This window comes from Esox lucius, chromosome 8 (assembly GCF_011004845.1).
Source record: "Esox lucius isolate fEsoLuc1 chromosome 8, fEsoLuc1.pri, whole genome shotgun sequence".
Classification (NCBI taxonomy): domain Eukaryota; kingdom Metazoa; phylum Chordata; class Actinopteri; order Esociformes; family Esocidae; genus Esox; species Esox lucius.
Genome location: NC_047576.1, coordinates 37,585,784 through 37,608,712, shown reverse-complemented (window position 1 = coordinate 37,608,712; position 22,929 = coordinate 37,585,784). Strand labels below are relative to the sequence as shown.

The window sequence follows — 22,929 nt, the reverse complement described above, 5'->3', positions numbered from 1 at the left end:
GAAATCATGTAAGCTATTGACGACCGATATTAAGACGTTTAAGGAGAGTTATCAGAGGGTCTATCAGTTATCTACCAAATTCTTGAATATTAAAACATTTGTTCACGCTGTAATGACGTTCTACATGTTTCACTGTCATGGTAATTCAGCCTACATGACTTGATGCACCATGTCTCAGCAGGATATTCAATTGTGTACAATTAGAGAATTCAGGAGCTTTACAAAAATGTTTCACCCTCACTTAAAAAAACAAAAGTTCCAACTCTTTATTTTACTAACTTAAATGTCGAAGTTGCTTGGCTAGTTTTAAAATAATTTTAAACTATCTTTGCAATAGTGTTTTCCATTTTCAGTGTGTACATTTGCAAGGTGAATTCTGAAAGACACTAAGGGAAGTTTTTACAACACCTCATCCTTAAATAATTCTAACCTGCTTGTTTGGTACTAGAAAATTGCATCAGTAAGTGATGTTCTAGTACCACATTAGCAATTTGGCATGATCACTCAAGGATAAGGTGTTGTAGGAAATGAGGCCTCTGTAGATTTAATCAAAAATACTTAAATAGTAATGTTTTTACATAATTGATGTCCCGACTATACTTTGAAAAGTTGAATACCACGTTGGTGAATAAGAGTTACAATTTCCTTTCAAAACAGCAACATTTGTAAATTATTAAAAAAAATTGGCCCCCAGTATATAACTTTTATTGTCCTGTTAGATTTCAGATTAATTCCATGGCCAAAATAAAGGTTGCCATAAAATGTATTTCAAATTGACTAACAATATTTGTTTTATAGATGCCACGCCAACCTGGATTTATGTGTGTTTTGTGCGCGTGTTCAAGAGTGAAAAGTTCTGTTTGATTCCCAATGGAGCCAAATGTTGTGTCCTAGGGCAAGGCACTCTACTCTAATTTACTCCAGGAAAATGTACCTGTACTTATTGTAAGTCGCTTTAGATAAGAGCAAACCTGCTAAATGACTAAAATGTATACAGTACATATCTTTTATATTAATGCATTTGATTTGTCTGTTAACATATTATTTTTATTTACAATCTTCAAAGGGGAGTAAAACAAAAATGGAATTTGATTCCTTTATTAGAAACTTGCTAAATTAGCAATAAAAATGATTTGACATAACTACTCAATATTGGTAATGGTGTGATTGTTATTAATGTACAGAAGTCAATTCTCTAATTTATTACCTACATTATCTTGCCTGGCTAGTTTTCATATATCTTTTTAACTTAACCATTCAAGTAGTCATTTTCAATGGGTAGCTTTGAAAAATTTAGCTTTCTACTTTTATTACACTGATGCTTAGAATGTTTTTTTGTAATAATCTAAGCTATTCCACAATCAAAGTCAATTGACAATGTGTGTCATTAGGGTTTCAAACGTATGCCAAAATCCAGTTATGTTTGTTCCAGTTCACTAATATTGTTCTTCTGGCAAAAAACTGTCCTTAAGGTACCTAAATTAATATAGTAAAGCATCAAGAAACACAACTTCTGGTGCAGTGGACATGCCAATCAAACATGCCTCATGGTGGCACAAGCCTGTGAAGTTGGACATTTTAAAGGTTCACCACACTCATCCCTTTTGACCTAGTCTTTGGAAATCAGTCCATAAGTGTATCTCCTCACTATGAACATTTTTGCCACTGAGACCCCAAAAAATCGCCATCGTGGATTTTCAGCCATCTTAGTTATTTTGAAAAACACTTAAAACTATACTCATATGGCAGCAAATGACATATCTTGATGTAATTTGACATTTGGTATATATGTAGGAAGATCTTCAAGTGTTGTATAAACCAGACCAGTATGTAAAAAACTACATGGGGTCACCATTGGACAGGAAAAAACATCCAACATTGGGTTAATGTCTGTACACGTGTGCAGTTTGTCTTTGACCCTACATACCATATTGCATAATTTTCATGCTAACAAAATGCTGAAACCTACTAAATGCTGCTTGCAGCTTTAATTAAAGTTGGAAATGTAAAGACAATTGCTTAGTTACAGTAACATATACATTCCATGGGGCTTCAAAGTTTCCTTTTGTCATTACTTTATCCCCTTAATCGCTGCTTGCAGCTATATTTTATACTTATTTTACTCCAACAGATGTTGGTAGTCAAACATCTCTGATTTAATAAATAAATAAAATGTGTATGTTTTTTAATGTTCTGTTTGAATATTGAATACATCCACATTGTTGCATTTTGAGCTGTAGATTTATTTTCTGTTAAAAAAAACATTCTATTTGCACTCTAAATCTGGATGTATATATGTATATTGTTGTGAAGGATATTAAAGAAATAAATTTGCAGTTGACAGGAATGCAGATGTAGTTGGACATTGTACAGTGAGGATAAAGTAATAAAGATATTCAGGCATACGAAAGTACTGAGTAAACATTAAGTATATGTAAAAAATTGGTAACTGTTCAATTAAAAGTACATTTATACATCATAAGACAGTTTATTATACTGTGATGATGATCAAGCTGTGAAGTGAATTGTGTATTATGTTTATGTACAGCAAAATGAATTTGGGGAATGGAGTTGACCCTTTGGGACATGACAAATTTCCTTAGTCTCCTGAGATAGTTTAAAAAGTGCCCATTCAGGTTTTGTAGTGCCAAACCAGGCTTCATAGAGCACAACCAGGCTTCGTAGTGCCCAGCCAGGCTTCGTAGTGCCCAGCCAGGCTTCACAGGGTCCAGCCAGGCTTCACAGGGCCCAGCCAGGCTTCGTAGTGCCCAGACAGACTTCATAATGCCCAACCAGGCCTCACAGTGTCATTATACTTTGCAATCTCCAACAGATGAACAGTCTATATACATTGATTTATAAACAAAGCTAATCTATTGGATAAAGACTTGCAGCTAAATTCATAGTATAGAATTTAATTCATTCACAGAACACCAAAAAGCAAATGGAAGAATAGATGTATATTAAAAAAATATATATTGTGCTTTATAAACACATGTATGTATGCTATTTTTTTCAGAGACCAAAAGTCTGTAGCAACTTTTTTCTATACTGTTTGCTAAACAAAATATGGTTATTGTTTATAAAAGTAATAACTTCAAAACTGTGAGATATTATTAACTCAGTAGCAAACAACCTGTGATTTAACAGCAGTTGAAGTCCCATTCAAAAGCCCCACAGAGCCCAAGTCCAGCCCACCAGCCTACAGTGCCCCTGCTGACAGTGCCCATCTGCACCCAAACCCTTCTCAAATTTTGATGCAATCTATCTGATATTACTGTGGTAAGAAAATGCTTTCATTAGATGAGCGAAGACTGGTGTTACAGAATGGTTTATGTTTTGACAGACTTGCATTGGTGTCATTACCAGACATAAAAACACAATATATGTCATAATATTTCAAAATATATGTATTATTACAGTGTCGTGACAGGATATGACCGTGTTATGACCTTGTTAGGACACTACACTTAGTGTTATCAACAATTTATAGGACAAACTTATGTCTAGCATAATTTTTATGAAAGTGACATTAATATTATTAATAATATAATAGCCCAGTGTGGTTAGAAAACAAATATTCCTGTTGTGAACACAATGGAAATACCAGAACACCGACATGTAGAATATAATAATAATGACATTTGTGTGTAAATGCTGTTTGATCAAAATGCCAGAAATTTCAGAATGTTAAAGATGGAAAGGAACTATTTTTCAGAATGTTTATCTTATTTTAATAAACCAATGACCATTCATCAGTGGTTAGGCTCTAAGACCATACAGCACAGGTGTCAAACCGGTTCCACGGAGGGCCGAGTGTCTGCAGGTTTTCGCTCTCACCTTGTACCTGATTGATTAATGAGTTCACTAATTGGTTAATTTCTACCCCCACCTGGTTGTTCAGGTCTGACCTGGGAACCAATTTAAAGGAAAACCCAAAGACCTGCAGACACTCGGCCCTCCGTGGAACCGGTTTGACACCCCTGCCATACAGTATCAACCAATCAGGACTGTGTTCATATTAACACTATTTTTTTCATTTGTTTTCCAAAAAACATATAAGACTGAGCGTTTTAAATAATTTAAGGCTTAAAATGATTTTAAAACACAAGAAACCAGTGATTTATAAAATTTATGATTTAAAAGGAATGCAGTTGGGACATACTTTCCTCTCATAGATAGCGATCCAGTCCGTTGTGGCAAACCACTTGTGATTCTTGATGTCATTCACTCCATTCTTCAGGTTGCCATAACGCTTTGTTAGGTCCACCTGGAGCAGGTTCCTAAGCAGGTCTTTCAAGTCGTTGCCGAAGAGGGAGGGGAATCGTACCTACAACACAGAGTTTTGGGTTTTAAATGCATAAACTATTGTAAAGCTAAGACTAAATGTAACTGGGAACCACAGAAGGAAGGTTGGCAAATTACCAGAACATCAACAGATACCATATAGGCTGAAATCTTGTTTGTTTGTATTGCATGTCAATTTAAATAAGCAAATCACCCACATGAATAATAGATTCAATTCAATTCATAATACTTTATTGTCTATCACATAAGGACTCACATAGAATTACAATAAAACACAACAGTTCCTTAAATAATAAGTTTCTCTTTTTGTCCAGAATGTGAATGTTGAATGCTGTATATATGTTGAATGTGAAAGCTGATTCAATAAGTGACCGGTATACTGTTGATAAGATGTCCTGTCTAATATTAAAATATTTCAGCGTTCAACATGCGCTGTTGGGCCTTTTTGTAGAGCTAATCTGCATGTTGTGTGAAGGACACATGGTGGTTGATATCAGTGCCCAGATATTTAAAGATCTCGACCTATTCCACCACCTGCCCCTCCATCCTGAGCGGTCCAGAGAGAGGGTGTTGGGTATCAGGTGCCGGTTTCCCATTGCAACACTGATCTTGGATGTTACTGATATTCAGTTCCAGGGAGCTCTCCTGGAACCAAAGGACCATGTTGTCCACTGACTGCCTATATGCGTACTTCAAAGTGTCAGTCCTTTGCTACTGCAGGTTATAGTGTTTGTATATGTGACAGAATTCCTGAACGGGGTCCTATCACAAAATTTGAGTATGCCTTTTTTATTTTATAAAGTAGTATTAAATGTAGGGTATAATGTCAGAATGGTGATTTATGACCCTAGAGGGCAGGACTTCGAGATTGATGTGACAGGTGGGCGGGACATCTGGTTTGTAGGCTGGGACTTCCGGTGTGACGTATGGACTTCCTGTATGACGTGTGTTAGGGTGGGACTTCTGGAGTGACGTATGCATGTCAGATGACTTTGTAATTTATGATTACATTGATGTGTCCATGTTTGACTATTTACAACGACTGATGAGCAACCCAGACTTGTGTTATAACAAATGGGTCTTAGGGTTCCGGAATGTTAAATTCCCAGACAATAAGTAAGTGTCAGCGGCAATATGATTGGTGTTTAACAAAAGGGTGACAGGATCCAGCAATTGTATAAAGCCCCTGGCATTTTATGTTCGGACAATTGGTGCAACAGATGTAAGTTTACCACCCACCAGTTGTAGGACATGTTTTACAATGTAGCATGGAATTATGTGTGGGAAACTTGCCTTTGTGTAAGATATAAAGAAGGGGGCAGGACTTACAATTTGGAAAGTTTCAGCCCATTTTTTATTTTAACAAGAGATTAGCCTTATGATCAGATGTGCCCAGTTGTGTGGTCCCGTAGGAACCACTAGTACAAACTGTAGTATACGATGGTTGGTTATCATGCCGTATTTCACACAAGGTTTGTAGTCAAACACAGCACTACAGTTAACATTGCTTGAGCAGTGCTTTTATTTTAAAGGAAGAAGCAATGCCTAGGCCAACCAGACATTATGACTAGTGTCACGTCCTGGCTGTGCCCCTAGCCATCTCTGCGCTGGGCTCGGGGCATAGCCAGGACATGACAGGAGGTGGCATTTAGCCACCTCTAATCCTTGGTCTCCCCAATTGGAGGCAGGTGTTGGTCATTGCCTCCAATTGGGGACCCTATTTAAGTTCATTGAGTTGGCCATGCTGATGTGGTTCATTATTATTATTTTTTTTCCCCTGTTCAAGATAACCCACGTCACTGGTTGCTGCTTTTCGTTTTGTTTGATTATTTCTGTTATCAAACATGGATTATTTGAACACCTTCAACTCTGCGCCTGTGTGCTACCACAACCTTGTACATGACAACTAGGTTGATTCTATCATGGTTTGGGTTTGAAATATAGTTAAAAATAAAAACAACGATTCTGGTATGAGCAATGGTGATTTTTGTAATAAAACTGTTTTTTTTAAGTCAGCATTACCATACCATACCATCTTCTTCCGCTTATCCGGGGCCGGGTCGCGGGGGCAGCATTCTAAGCAGAGATGCCCAGACTTCCCTCTCCCCAGACTCTAGCTCTTCCGGGGGGACACCGAGGCGTTCCCAGGCCAGCCGGGAGACATAGTCCCTCCAGTGTGTCCTAGGTCTTCCCCGGGGTCTCCTCCCGGTGGGACGGGACCGGAACACCTTCCCAGGAAGGCGTTCCGGAGGCATCCGAAACAGATGCCCAAGCCACCTCAGCTGACCCCTCTCGATGTGGAGGAGCAGCGGCTCTACTCTGAGCTCCTCCCGGGTAACCGAGCTTCTCACCCTATCTCTAAGGGATCGCCCAGCCACCCAGCGGATAAAGCTCATTTCGGCCGCCTGTATCCGGGATCTTGTCCTTTCGGTCATGACCCAAAGCTCATGACCATAGGTGAGAGTAGGAACGTAGATTGAACGGTAAATCGAGAGCATCGCCTTGCGGCTCAGCTCTTTCTTCACCACGACAGACCGATACATCGACCGCATTACTGCAGAAGCTGCACCGATCCGTCCATCCTTCCCTCACTCGTGAACAGGACCCCTAGATACTTAAACTCCTCCACTTGAGGCAGGCACTCTCCACCACATACGGTAACAAAACCGTTAAAGCACCCATATTATAACTGCTTTTCAACAAGTTAAAATAGGTCTATAAGTTCCATAAAACATGTTTCTGAAGTTGTTTGCTGGAAATAGCTTGTAGGAAAAGATTCTTACCTCCCTCTATTACCCTCTGTTTCAGTCCCTTTTAAAGTTTTCTGTTTTCTGCTGCTCATTGCATATTCATTAGCTGCTGCTCCTTTGCCCACGCCCACTCTAACTGTTACCATGGTAGCGGGGAGAGCATAGTAGTAATGGTCTAACGTAATTTGCTAGCGTTTAGCATTACCTTGTACTATGTGGCAAAACACTAGCTAGCTAAAATGTTAGTTTGCCAAAACACTTCTTGGTTAGTTCGTATAGAATTGCAAAATAAAGACTTGTCTGCAGGTATTCCACGCAAAGTTGGAATTGCGCACTCTTTTAGCAAAAGTTTCTTGGCTAATCCTGCCTTGTACTGACCGAAGTTGGAGAAACAGCCCGTCTCAAAGTAGTTAGCACAAACCAAATTTTTTTGACAACAGTAGCAGGGACATTGCCTTCAAAAATGAATTCAAGCCATGCCGCTCTTCTGTCCTCTGCGGCTGGGACGCGATGGAGTGTTTTGTGCTCCTCTTTACAGCCAACAACAGCACAGTTTAAATGGTGCTTCGACATGGTGCTTCTGAATCAGTAACAACATGGAGGATATCAGAGAAGAAGTTACTGCTGTACCTGGTGGGTGGAGCCTATAGACGGTGGAGACATATTATATATGCTCTGTTGGGTGGGGGTTTAGGGTGGGAATTGTAGATGTAGTGATTGTATGAGTTAGTGAACTGTTGTAAGCTGTTGTAACCAATGTAGATGTATTGATTGTATAAGTTAGTGAACTGTTATAAGCTGTTGTAACCAATGAAGCAGAATATTAATTGTTTGTAATATGAGCTGAAACTGAAGGAGCAAGTAGGAGAATAGGAAACCCTGTTTAAGCAGTTGCCGGGGAGAGAAAGATTTAGTATGTCTGTTTTGTGAGAAACAGGTCACAGGTCAGAGACACACACACATAGTCGGACAGACAAGACAGAAACCAGAAGGGGGGCAAGGGGATACTTGCAGTTATCCTATAAGGAATAGAACTGAGATTGGGCCAATGGTACACACTTTGTAAGATAACGCCTCTATCTTTTTGGTCGTAGTAGAAGTATAAAAATGATGTTTTGAATGTTGATCCTTAGACATTGTGCGGCGACACGTGTCTCCAGAAGCTTCTGTAATAAATGGACATATGATACGGTAATTGACCTGACTCCTGGTGTTTTATTCTCCTTTCCAACAAACCAACTCGGGGAAGTGTTAGACTTCAAAAGAATATTCAAATTTTTCGGACTGTGACGTCATAGTCCGAGGACTTTTCGAACAGATCACCCAGATACTGAAGACAGAGGACATTCAGAAACCCATATCTCACTCAAAACAGCATGGATGTTTTTTTTTTTCAAACTTTGTATGCGTGTGGAAGCACCAGAGACACAAAAGAACACCCCAAAACCCAGAAAAAGTGATTTTTTCATAATATGGCACTTTAAAGGTCTGACCTGTCTCAAAGCAAAAAGTCATTACGCTCAACAGCTACAACACAACCATTGTTAACTTGGAGACGCTAACACGTCTGGTTGACTACTTTGTACATTGCGAGGGTGATGATGATGACCACATCCTCGCTAACGCAGACAGAACTGTGAGAGGTAAAAGAACATTCACATTCAAAAACCGAGTGGTGTCTAAGTGTTTCAGAGTTGTGTACAACAAGCGTGTACTGCTCCCTGATTACAGCTCAAGGCATTACCGGTAGTAAACCACATTCTAGGATGGATAGCGGTTTTGAACCGCGACTTCAACACCCATGCAGCTGTGTCATTATGTCACGGCTTCGGGGTTTAGATGAACAAGGAGGAGCAGGAGAAGGCGTGGTGGAAGGATATTTTAATGGTATCCAAAAGAAATATACAATATATGTTTGACGAAGCGTCGCACAGCTCTTTGACGGTAGAGACAATCACACACAAAGACAGGGGGAGCAGAGGGAACATATATACCGGGGGTAATAGCGATGATGAGGAACAGGTGCACTAAACAGGACACAGGTGAAATGTATGATGAGACGGTGGTGTCAGAAGGCCGGTGACGTCGACCGCTGGAGCCCGCCCGCTGCAGGGGGAGGTGAACCAGCAGAGGTCGCAGTTGTCACACATTAGTGTAACTCGGGTAAAACATATTTTGTGAAGATGTTGTTGGATAATGCTGACGTTTTCTCCATAGAAATTCAGAATATCGTCTGGGTTTATTCACGTTAGCAACCGCTGTATGACGAAATGTTGAAGGTGAGGGCAATTACTTATATATATATAGGTCTACCAACATCGCGGTGTGATGAAAATCTGCTACTGATTCAGAAAAACAACCTTTTAATTATTGGCGATTTAATGAAAAGTGCATCAGAGATTTTGGAGATAGGTTACGGTGGTGTGAATATATCTGAGTGCAATTTACCTTGTTTGTTAAAGGCAAATCTAGTATAACTATTAACTTGAACACAAACTACCTCATCTTGTTTAAAAACCCCTGTGACAATCAGCAGGTCAGTATTTTAGCCAGACAGATATGTACTCCGGTCTTTCTCGATTCTTCATGGAGATTTTTAAAGATGCAAAACATCCGCCTTTTGGTTATTTACTTATTGACTTTAAAGCTACAACACCAGAAGACTACCGTCTGAGAACGGGGTTATTCTCAGGGGATTGGCCTGTTGTGTACGTTCCTAAGAAAGTTTGATAATGTCTAAATGTATTAGCAGAAATGTACCACTTTTGAAGATGTTATTTAAGGCACCATCATGTCAACAACATTTTATTTAAGAATCAGCCTCCACCGACCTCATTCTATCACTCTGTGAAATAGCGCTTAATCTAAGGCGCAAAAATATATAGCCTTAACAGAATCGCAGCTCTGAAAAGTAAAGAGACAAAAAGCCAAAATTATAGAAAGAACTCTTCAGTCGCAAGGAAAAGAAAAAACATCAACCAATCTGGAGGTTTTCTACTACCGTTCCTAAGCGTTCCAGTTCCGTTCCTAACCAGTCTAATTGCATCGAGACTTAAACAACGATCATGCTCAGAAATGTTTTCTGGTGCCACAACATCAGTTAGAAAAATGTCGACTAGCAACAATGTAAGACAATCTGTTGAAAATGATTTGGACTCATCGATTCGCAATATACTGTTGAAACCTGATATGGATTTACATGAGAAAGCTGAAAGATACTCTGCCATTTTACAAAGATTTTTGACTGTTGTGAGACAGGGGGATCTTGATACAAATACACTGACCTTAGGTCTACCCGGGTCTAAGACTGGGGCTGATGTAGTGAACGTGCCTGAGACTAAGCAAACCGTTGACCGAAATGTTAACCTTGTTGATGAAATTTTGGATAATGTGCCTGTGAGGCATAGGAAGAATTTGAATATATTCTTAATAGAATGCACATGTCTAAAGATTTGACTTCATGGAATTCAAATGGTGAACTCATTTTCAAAGTAGAGATAATCAAGGGTTCACACCCTAGATAGAAGGCCGTTGGGGTGGGGAGTGTTTTTAGAGGCTATGGCATGTTTTAACATGCTTTTACAACTATTCCATATGTGCTTGTATGTCGTAAAATCGATTTGTATAAACAATCGTCTGGCGATACAATGGATGATTTAGCCAGTCCCCCAGCAACTGGTTATCAACCAACCAAAGCTTTCCTTCTACCCCCTACCACGGACCCCACAAAATGGCTTCCATTTTAATGTTTTTATTTTATAATTTTTTATTATTTGTGATTCATTTTCAAAGTGTATGTTTTACCTTGAATAATTGTTGTATGAAAAATCCTATGTAAACATTCATGTGGCTTCACAAATTGTTAAATTTTTTAATAATAAAGTTCACATACACATTTACTTTTCTATTTCTTCAACAACCATGACACAAATTAAACGATTCACAACATTGGGCATGTTGTATGCAATTAAACATTTGCTTATCACACTTACTCTGGTACATCTTAGCTTCAAACTTTGAGACTAGGACATCATTTTCTCAAAAATCATCAATATAAAAAGTCATAGCATCTTTTTAACTCAGACCTCTTGTTATTAGATAAAGAACGCACAATGTTGTCCACACGTGGTTGAAACCATGTCCTGTACTTGTTTTGAACTGAATTCAACATTCTCAAAGGTTTGCAGAAAGGCACTGATTGTCTGTTATGTAAACAGCCAGCCAGTGCTCCCCGGGGTGATTGCTCGGGTGTGTTTTAACAATCATCATTGATGCAACATCTCGGACTGGTCCATTAGGTAGTCCATTTTCCTAATAGTAGTCAACCATGACTTGTCGCCGGTTAGACACTTCAATAATGGAGTCAAAGATTGAATAAACAACCAAATTAATTGTTTGGGTTAGTGGTTGTCTGAACCTCATCTCAAGTCGTACATTCCCTGACTTGATGAAGGATAGGTGCTGACCACATTCCTCATCCGGCGCGCAGTTGAATGCATAAAGGGCATAACTGTGTAAGAAGTCAGACCTGTCAATAGCCAAGGCTTAGTCCTTCAGGTGTTTTCCTGAAGCTAAGGCCAATTGGTAAAATTAATGCACAGCTGACCCTGTTGTATAATTTGGTTGGAATGGTTTGCTAGGAAATTGCTGACCGTCTACATACATAGCCATAAACTCCAAATTATAATGTATGATATTAAATGGATATTTTGTGTAACTTCCTGTAAAATAAAAAGGTCATAAAAATAGGTTCTCCTGGTTGCAAACGCGACCCCTAGCTGGTAAACTAAATGTCTTCATACACACTCTTTCAATTGGGTACTTGGCAGTGGTTGAGAGTAGTGCTTGAGTATGTCCAAGTTTCACGTCTGGCAAAACAGACACTTTCTTGACAAATAGTGACGCAAATAACATATGCAAATGATAACGAACATTCCCCTGCCCCCATAAGGCAGAACTCATCTTTACCGCAGACCATCCTAACGTCATTTAACATGAGTTTCTCTTGAAAGAAGATATCGTTATGAACAGGGCCAATCATTTCAAATGTTGTACTATCTGCTGAATAAGCAGCCCTTTTCATCCATAGTTCTCGCCTGCAGGGTCCGTAACATCCATGTGACATGCGGTGTCCTTGTAAAACAATTCAGCTGAAAACTGTGTTTAATGTATCACATCCATAATTCAGAATGCTCTCTATAATGGCTCTGTAGGGGTCTGGGTTGCTACTCTAGCTAATTAAACGATCACCCAAGGAGACATCCACTTGTGAAAATAGGGTGGCTATCAAATAGTTGATAACCCCAACTACGCGCCCCGGCATCACTATTAGTTCCGTCCGGTTTTGTGACTTTTACACGTAGCTACAACAAAGTATTGTTTAGATCAACCTAGTCCATTTCCTGCAATAAAGAACTCCAGAGGGGCTGCGTCTGATACTGCTGATTTCAATGTATGTATTTTTCTCAATAGATGTTGAGAACTCTGTTGGATTCATTCACTAGACATAAGGTGTAGGAGTGCCATCTTCCTAAAATATATTCTTAATCAACTGTTCCCTTTGACTGTCCTTCTAGCTGTATGTCTTCTTTTGACCGTAGCTCTTGTAGTGTGACTTGTCTTACGTCACTGTGACACCTTCTTTCTTTTTCCCTGCATTATGTACAGTTTTCAACAGGGGATATTACTGTTACCAACACGTTGATAATGAATTATATCTGTGTAGATGTATAGGGTGTTAAACCCTGTTGGAGTATTTTCTGGGAATGGGGCATACCACGGGGCATACCACCTTTCGCCTGGTTTTAAGCCTAATATCTGTTCAAACTTTGCTCTAAAATTTTAACTAAAATGGGACTCACCTTTTAGAAACATTCTATTTTAAAATTCTTCATATCCCGCCCGTACACCATATGGTTTATATAACTGTTGAGCTCTGCCACTAGTTTTACTATGCCGTTGTAATAACCAGTGTTGAGTTCATATTTCCAAGTTTTGTCATGTTTTCGAGTCATGTAGTTCAAATGCGTTTTCACCCCATGTAAAAGTCTACCACATATGTGGGTATTGGAATTCTATCAAAGATACTTCCCAATCACCTTTCAAATCAATACCTTTGGCAAATTTTGTGGTATAGCTTGAAATCATATTATTTGGATAGACATGTCTCGATGAGTTACTGGGCAGCGTTATGTAGAAGCCACCGTCACCCATGCTGATCTCTGTCAATGTAAATGACGTGATCCTGAAAATCCTGGAGTTTTATCCAGTTTTATAGGTCAAGCACTTCTTCCGAGGGTATCCAGCTGTTGAATTTCTCAGGCCAACAAAGCCATTTCACAATACTCATTTTCTTCTCTTTTTGTACTTTCTCATCCAAAACTGCTTCCACTTTAAAGGTTTTATCCTTAGCCACGATAATTTTAAGTAATTACTGTTCATAATAGGTCCCAACTATCACATCACCATCGTAATATTTTATTCTATGTACAGGAGGTACCCTAGGAATGCATTTTTTTATTGTAAAATATTCATCAGTGTACCCTTTTTCATAGCTTTTTGTAAACACTCCTCTCAACTTTGAGAGTCTCACAGTATCCCCAACCTGGAACTTTTAGCTTTGATTACCATTTCTCATTATTGTTGTACCATACAGGTTCTTGAGAACTAGTCTAACATTTTCTTCACAAACGTCAACAGGCTTCATGTTAATAGACCGATGGTAGGTATGGTTTTAACCATGAACTAAATCTTGAAAAACCTCTAAATACCGATGAGTTCTGGCAGCTGTGAGAAACCTCCACATGTGTGATTTAATTGTTTTATTAAATCTTTCAATGATACTCACTTTTACATTTCCTGTAGCAAAATGTTTTATGTTTTACTACTTCATAAATATTTCAAAATGTGAATTAAAAAACTCCTTCCCCCTTTTTTTTTTATGGTATTCTTCCTTTTTTTAATGTCTTCAAATGCTTGCTCTACCTCAATAGCGCTTTTATTTCTCAGCACACAAATCCGTATTTGCTTAACACATCTATGCATGTTAACATCAATTTCATGTTATCGTTTTCCACACTGTAAGCACTCATGTCAACCAAATCCAGCTGAAATTGTGAATTTATATCATGAACAATAATTATATTTCTTTGAAAATATTTAGCTACAGGCCTGTGTAGTGTGTATGTATCCTGGGTGAGCAGCCAGTTATCGGCCTCGCCATTTTTGAAGATTTCCCCGGTTTTTCCAAGCACACTCTTTTCAAACCCTCTCTACCCACATAAGCACCAGGGTTTGCCGGGTAGTAGTAAATACTTTTCATAACCTGTTCAGACTCTTTGCTTTCGTTGCTCCATACAGTACCCTCATTAAATTAATCCCGGTTCTCGCTCAGGCTCTGTGTGATGTTCAGCTCATGCAGAAAATGAACATCCGATGCATTCAAAGCCTTGAGCAACACATGTTTCAGGCGCTGTGTTTAAACTGTTTAAACATAATGGATCTCAAAAAAATTATCAGGCAGATCGAGACAAGAATGTCTCGTCTGGCTCTGGTGGTCCACTTCACATCCGATGCATGCTTTGTGGAAAATAGCCGCAACAATGTTTTCCAGAATCATACCCAATGTTGCTTTGATGATCTTTAAAACTTTTGGTGCAATGTGTTTGTCCATTTTGTGATAACTCTTGTTAGCATGTGAAAGGTATGACAGATTAAGAGGTCCTAGCTGATCATCAATCCGGTCAATCCAATGATAGTTTCTTGTTGGGTATGCCGGTGGAATCGAGCTGTCGGGGTCAGGGGTTCCGTAGAAGGCTTCAGCATTGTCACCCCAGGCGTCACACAGCCAGTCCTCAGCCTTGGGTTCTTCAATCACCGCTTGGTTGTGATCTTGAGAATTTTTTTGTAAATTCTTCCGACTGCTTGATAGTCACAGGCGGTATGTCTGTTTTTAGGCTGTGTTGAGGACGGTGTTAGCTTAAGTTGGGGCTTCAGGGTCTTACGCCAGCCGAACAGTCCGCACTTGCAGTCACAATCTAACCCGCTGACATTATAGACAAATAGTTCCAATCTAACAGTCATACTGTTTCATTCCCTCAACAAATTTAAACAATTTCAACATCTACTGTTTTATGTGTGCCCTGTTTTGGCCCCAAATAAAACACTTGTCAAAAGGAGTTCCATAAACTGGCATTAAAACCATTTGATCAGTCACACCTTAAACTCTTGGCCTTCGGGTAATTCATAAAACGCAACCTCCAGTATCTCTGTGTTGAAAATGAATCCACCGATCCGACCGTCATCCAACTTCCATTCCCGTGCCAACATATCCTGGTGTAGTTGATGGATTTGGGTTAAACTCTGTATTGGTTTCTTCTGGGCTGGAATGTTGATTGCATCTCTGCTGTCCATTTGTTATCTCTTACTGACTCGCTGAGCAGCGGTTAAGCGGTTAGCTTTCAATGGTGTTTCACCCAAAATGCTGATCGCTACACAAGCCGCCATGGTTTATTACTCAGTTTAAATACAAACACCACGACAATCATCTCATAAAACATGAAAGGTTAACACCCACCAGTTGTAGGACATCTGTTGTAGCACTTATTGGAACATTAAAAGCCGGGGTGTTATGGTATTGCTGAACCTTGGCGCCCCATTTGTTAAACACCAAACATCTTGCCGCTGATATAACACTTATTTATTGCTTGGGAATTGAACATTCCGGAACCCTAAGACCCCATTGTTAAACATCAAACATATCGCACCTGTTTATAACACTCGTCCGGGGTGCTTATCAGTCGTTGTAAAACATCAAACATGGACATATCAATGTAATAATAAATTACAAAGTTACCGGACATGCATATATCATTCCAGAAGTTCCGCTCTAACACACGTCATACAGCAAGTCCATATGTCACACTGGAAGTCCCACCCTGAAAATTGGATGTCGCGCCCACATGTCAAATCAATCTGGACGCCCCTCCCACCATAAATCACCAAAGTGACACAATATACCCTACATTTACTACTTAAAGGTCCAGATTCAGAGATTTGTAGTGGTATATAATAAAATATTGTTTGATAAAGTTATGGGAAAGGTTTTCTGCTTTAAAAGCTGATAATCTGCTCTACTTATTTCTGAGAAAGAGGCTTGAAAGATTCACACTTGCCAGAGAGCTGGTGTTTGTTTATGCCCATTCAGCGTAGTTCACACTCTTTTAGGCCTTAACCCCTCCCAGCTATTTAGGTATTTAAATGGGGACACTCTGGCCTTGTGCTGAACTGGTCTGGTTGGTCTCTAATAAACACATACTATATCAAACGAAATAGAATAATACAATTACATTTTTTTCACATGGACTTGATACACCAGGTATAAACAGTATAGTGAAAGGTAAAGTAGCTGAGCAATAGGGTTCAAAATAAATTATAGCAGCAATATAAGTGCAAATAGTTGGAGTGCAGGTGAACAGCCACTGAGCCATTATAGATTAGGCATAATCACACACACCTGGATGAATGACCGGTCAAGCGTATTATCAAACTATGTGACTTGCTCACTTTTGTAAAGACTATGCAAACAAGAGTTAAAGATAATCACACATACGTGGATGAATGACCGGTCAGTCAGGTAGCTTATTATCAAACTAAGTGACTTGCACTTTGTGAGCTACCCAACAAACAAGCTAGAAAACCAGGAAATGTTAGATAGCTGGTAAGTTTATGTTGTTACCTAGCTAGCTAACAGTAATGTCAGGAGTTGTACTTAGATCACAATCAATACAAACGACTTTGAAAACCGCGGACACCGCAGAGAGCCGCACAGGCCCGCACAGCCAGGCCGCAAAGGCTACGTGCACCAGCTCAAAAATCTAAAAGCGCGTAGCTACGCGTATGTGAACCGCAGAGCTGCACAAACGATGACTGGTTGGATGGCGGAGGGAGGGTTTTACACAGAGTAGGGAATTTCGGCAACATTTGACTTCCTGTATGAACTAAGATGAAGCAACAATGGAGGCATGGCTCCAATCAATGAACAGTTGATAGTATGGGAGAAATTATGGGCGGAGAGCCCGCAACTTGCCAGGAAGCTGATGAGGGACAAATATGTAAGAATAAAGAAGAAATTGAAGAGTAAAAGTGGCGATGCAGGTGGGAAAAGTACCTCAGTTTTATATAATGCTTTCTTGTCTGTCCGGGCACATAAAAAACAGTGAAACCCACTCCAATTTGGGCAAGGACACCAACATTTTTTCTAATTGGCAAATTCAGTGTTTATTACTTCTACTACAATTATATTAAAGATTTGTATTAGCAACACAGGAAACAAAAACAAAACTTAGTTAAAGTTTTTCTCAATACAGAGAGTTATCCCTATGGATTGGGAATAAACGACAATTTTAGTCACGTTATCTGAGAAACTAAACTGCATCTTAAACTGCAAGTACTAAAAGTCTATACTCCAGTGATTCTGTTGCGTTCATTTTACCAGTTGTTTGTTTGCATGGCTGTGTTAATTAGCTTACTACTCTGTTAAATGTAGTTATTTTTTAGCTATCAATTTTGCTGCCACAATTGTATCTGTAGAAACAGATGTTTTATGTAAAGCAAGTTTGGCTAGCTAACACTAATAGTACTATTTTGCCATACTATCTAGTTCTTCATCCAACATTAAATCCGGTTTTCGACATGATTTTTCTTCAGATGAGTAAATGGTGAAAGTGAAAGGGGAGTCAGTGAAAGTGAAAGGGGAGTCAGGTGTCAGGCAACTTTACTTTAAAATGGAATGAAATTAAGTACTTAATTGAACCTGAATAACTTTATTAATTAGGAGAAATGATTATTACCATCTCTTAAAGGATCTGCTGAACAAGCACACTATATTCTAGTTAAATTGTTATTGTATTGTTTACCAACTATAAATTTTTCTTCTTGTGTGAAGTTTTCGTTCTCTACAAGCGAACATACCAGGTGCAAAGCGTCTTCTCTCTTTCCTTCTTTCCTTCCCCCTCTTCATTTAATTTGACTAGTTCTCTCAAACGCGCCACTCCAGAAACCATCTTCCCCGATCTAGCTAGTTAGCTACCTATTATATTGTTTACCAACTGTACAGTTACTTCTTCTGTGAAGCTTTCCTGATCTACAAATGAACAAACCAACATTTTGCGCAACATCGTGTTAAGAAGTGCAAAGAAGTGTAATGGCTATCTACACAAGAAGGCCGCACAATTATATTATTGCTGAGCACGTCTCCATACACACGCACATGACATAGAAGCATAAATCAGGCTTGATGCATATACATGTAGGAATGTTTTGTGGCAGACTGAATATCCTTTGATTACATACAAAGTCCTTCGTTGTTTGCGTTTAGTCTGTGAACCTTATTTACAGCGTGTCTTTTCGCTAGCGTTCACACAAAAGGCCTTCAACACTCCAAGAATCTATGCATCTTTCATTGTCGCTATAATAACTGCCATGGTTGTACTATTTTTGTAAATGTAATCCGTGGACAGTTGTTTTATACAAGACGAACCAGTGTTTTCTTGATACTGTTTTCTTCAAGACAAGCACTGCAATGAAATGCCTCAAATGTTTTGAACAGTATCAAAGTCTGGGATTTTCTCATTTTCATCTGATTCATCTTCTGAGTCATGGCATAATTGTACTCCAGAAAGTAGTATCTCACAACTTGAGATTTGTTGATAACACCAGCTAAATTCAGGGCAGTGATGTGGTTTTTGAAAGACCCGGGGTTGCAATTCTATTAAACAAGTACGGGTATTATGACAGAAGTCGGTGACTTGGCAGACCAATCAGCATGTCCAGCAACTTTATTATTTCAGCCAGTCATGTCAAACAAAAGTCCTATATTTTCCACTGGTTAAAGAAGGGTTTGTGTTTTTAATTGTATTCGTATTTACACTTCATATACTAGTTTGTTATTAAGTCATGTGAAAGTCCACATCTTCACAAAAGCATTTCTGCAAAAAAGACTAAATGTCCCAGAACATGTTTTTCTTCTTAAAAACGTCTCTCCTGATAAGTTGTGACATGCGACACACACATGTTCAGGAATTCTGTAACATATGGAGAAGAACATGGATGACATAACACAGCCCTGTGGGACCCCAGTATTTACAACAATGTCGCTGGGTTTATGACCATTAATTCTGACGTGTTGAGGGAGGAGACCTCGGGGTAGGCCCAGGACTAGGTGGAGAGATTATATTTCGACACTGACTTGGGAACGCCTCGGGATACCCCAGTCAGAGCTGGCAAATGTGGCTCGGGAAAGGGAAGTTTGGGGTCCCCTGCTGGAGCTGCTGCCCTCGCGACCCGATACCGGATAAGCGGATGAATATGGAGAATTTCCAATCCAATCTCATCAATAGCAATAGCCACCTTCCTGGAATCCTGTTTAGCACTATTAACTCTGTCATAAATCCGGTGTCTGGTGTAGTGAATGAGGCATCAGTAAATACTTGCAATGCATTCAAACAGTATTTTTTGGATAAAGTTTTGTCTATTAGGCAAACCATCACACAAGCCCCTGCTGTTGCCATTCCCTCCCAACCGACACAATGTGTGCTGGAGACTTTTGATGCAGTTACTCTTGTGGACCTAAAAAAAGCTGTCCATGAGTTGAAGCCTACCACCTGTCCTCTACACGCTGTTCCTGCCAGGATTTTGAAAGAGGCTATTGACATCATAGGTCCTTTCCTTGTCTCCTTCATAAACAGCTGTCTTAGTTTGGGCACTGTTCCCACTGCTCTCAAGCACGCCATTGTGAGACCGCTGCTCAAGAAACCCAACCTTGATCGCTCCATACTGTCCAATTTCCGCCCAATATCCCACCTGTCATTTCTGTCCAAGCTGATGGAGAAGCTTGTTTTCACCCAGCTTCAGTCTCACATCCAACTGCACGGCAGTTGGATAAATTTCAGTCCGGGTTCAGGTCTAGACATAGCACCGAATCAGCGTTACTGAGGGTCCATAATGACATTCTCAGAGCCCTGGACAGTAAAAGCTCTGTGGTTTTGGTGTTACTGGACCTTACCGCTGCATTTGACACCGTGGATCATGCCATCCTCATCTCCCGTCTTCAACATGTTGTCGGTCTGCAGGGCGCAGTGCTCAATTGGTTCTCTTTATATCTCATTGACAGAACTTTTTCAGTTATGCTTAATGATTTTTCCTCCTCAGCTTTGTCATCCGGTGTGCCTCAGGGTTCCATTCTCGGTCCTATTCTGTTCTCACTCTTATGTGCTGCCACTTGGTTAACTCATCTCCAATCATAACGTTCAATTCCATTTCTACGCAGACGACCTTCAGATCTACCTTCCTGTGGTTCTGAACAACCGTTCTGCGCTGGACCCTCTCTATAACTCCATTCAGGACATTAAACTGTGGCTTTCTCAATCAATCAATCAATCAATCAATCAAATTTATTTATAAAGCCCTTTTTACAACAGCAGTTGTCACAAAGTGCTTTACAGAGACACCCGGCCTTAAACCCCAAGGAGCAAACAACAGTAGTGTTGAATTTCAGTGGCTAGGAAAAACTCCCTAAGGTCGAATTTTAGGAAGAAACCTAGAGAGGACCCAGGCTCAGAGGGGTGACCAGTCCTCTTCTGGCTGTGCCGGGTGAGATATTAAGAGTCCAATTGGAATAATAAATACATTTCTCTGGGCTAAATCCAGAGTCTATTTGAATTTAGACTAGGTCAGAAGTATGACCAGGTGGACAAGGACAGGGACAGCAACGGGCCACCCAAACCAGGTAATCCGCAGGTGTGGACCAGGACCTCATCTCCTTCTAAAATTTTAAACTGAGAAAAGTTAGTAGTACATCCCTCATATCCCCCAGCACAATAATAGTGTCCGGTGACACTGTGGCCCTACCCGGGGGAGGCCCCGGACAGGGCCCAACAGGCAGGAAATCAATCCAACCACATTGCCAGGCATCAACCAAAGGGACACCCACCAACCGCAACCCCCCTGAATGAGGGCCGAGTATTGCTAGCGGCGTACAGCCCAATTGCACAAGTGCGCAACAGAGAGTCAACAACAAGCCAGTGACTCTTCCCCGAAAGGCATTGGAGGGAGGGCATCCCAGTGGCAACGAGAGCCCACCTGGCAAGACAGCAAGGGTGGACAGTATCAAGCCTACTGGTCACCTTCACGCCCCCGGGCCAGGCTACACCTAATTATAAACCGTGCTGTAGAGATGAATTTTTAGTAGACACTTGAAAGTTTGCACTGTGTTTGCATTTCTAACCTTAATTGGCAGATCATTCCACAGGAGTGGAGCTCTATTAGAAAATGCCCTGCCGCCAACTGTTTGTTTAGAAATTCTAGGTACAATTAAAAGGCCTGCAGCTTGCGATCTAAGGTTACGTGTAGGTATGTATGGCTGGATCATTTCAGCCAGGTAAGTAGGAGCAAGTCCATGTATTGATTTATAGGTTAAGAGCAAACCTTAAAATCAGCCCTAACCCTAACAGGCAGCCAATGTAAGGACGCCAGGACAGGAGTAATGTGTTCAAACTGTTTTGTTCTAGTTAGGATTCTAGCAGCCGTGTGCAGCACTAATTGACGTTTATTCATTAATTTGTCTGGATAACCAGAGAGAAGAGCATTGCAGTAATCTAATCTAGAAGTAACGAAAGCGTGGATTAATTTTTCTGCATCAGTTTTTGATAGAAAGTTTCTAATTTTTGCGATGTTTTGAAGATGAAAATAAGCAACTCTTGAGACATATTTTATATGTTCCTCAAAGGAGAGGTCAGGGTCAAGGGTAACGCCAAGGTTTTTTACAGTTTTTTGGGATACGACCATGCAGCCATCGAGGTTCACAGTGAGATCTGCTAGCAACGCTCTTTGTTTTTTGGGTCCTAAAAGGAGCATTTCTGTTTTATTTGAGTTTAAGAGCAAGAAATTCTCTGTCATCCACTTCCTAATATCTGAAACGCATGCTTCCAAAATAGCTAATTTAGTGGCTTCTCCATGCTTCATTGAAATATATAACTGTGTGTCATCAGCATAACAGTGAAAGTTAATATTGTGATTTCGGATTACATCGCCCAGAGGGAGCATGTATAGTGAGAACAATAATGGGCCCATAACCGAGCCTTGAGGAACTCCAAAGCATACCTTTGACTTGTCAGAGGATATGCCATCCACACTAACGAACTGATATCTTTCAGATAAATAAGCTTTAAACCAGGCTAGAACATGTCCACGTAGCCCAATATTGGTTTCCAGTCTCTCTAAGAGAAGGGAGTGATCAATAGTGTCAAGATCAAGAAGCAACAGGACGGATGCGGAACCTTTGTCTGAGGCCATTAGAAGGTCATACTAAGGAAGGACTGGAATATTTCATAAATGTTTTTTGTCTTTAGGAAGGCATTCAGTTGTTGGGAAACTAAAATTTTTGAGAGGAATGGGAGGTTCGATATTGGCCTATAATTGTTTAATATGTCGGGATCTAGATTAGATTTTTTTAGAAGAGGCTTAATTTCCGCAATTTTTAGTGAGTTTGGTACGCATCCGGAGGAAAGGGAGCAATTTATTATGTTCAGCATTGGCTGACCTAGCACAGGAAATAACTCCTTAAGTAATTTTGTAGGAATCGGGTCTAGCTGAGAGTTTGTGGGTTTAGAACTCATTACAAATTTTGTAAATGTGTCGAGCGATACGGTATCAAAAAATTCAAGTGTCCCCATTGAGACCTGGTCAGGGAGGTTCAGGAAATGTTTTGGACAACTGAGATTTTGAGGACCATAACTATTTAAAGAGTCAGTTATTTGTTTTCTAATGGTGACGATCTTTTCATCAAAGTAGTTCATGTATTCATTACAACTAA

At 39.9% G+C, this 22,929-nt stretch overlaps 1 protein-coding gene across 2 annotated transcripts in view; it reads right to left on the bottom strand.

Moving 5' to 3' along the window:
- prkacba (protein kinase, cAMP-dependent, catalytic, beta a) overlaps positions 1 to 22,929 on the bottom strand; it is a 207,692-nt gene that overhangs the window by 10,211 nt on the left and 174,552 nt on the right. For both annotated transcript variants that reach the window (XM_029121453.2, XM_029121454.2), the window contains exon 9: positions 4,166 to 4,330. In XM_029121453.2, the coding sequence (XP_028977286.1) occupies positions 4,166 to 4,330 (165 nt within the window). The remainder of the gene's footprint in view (positions 1 to 4,165; positions 4,331 to 22,929) is intronic.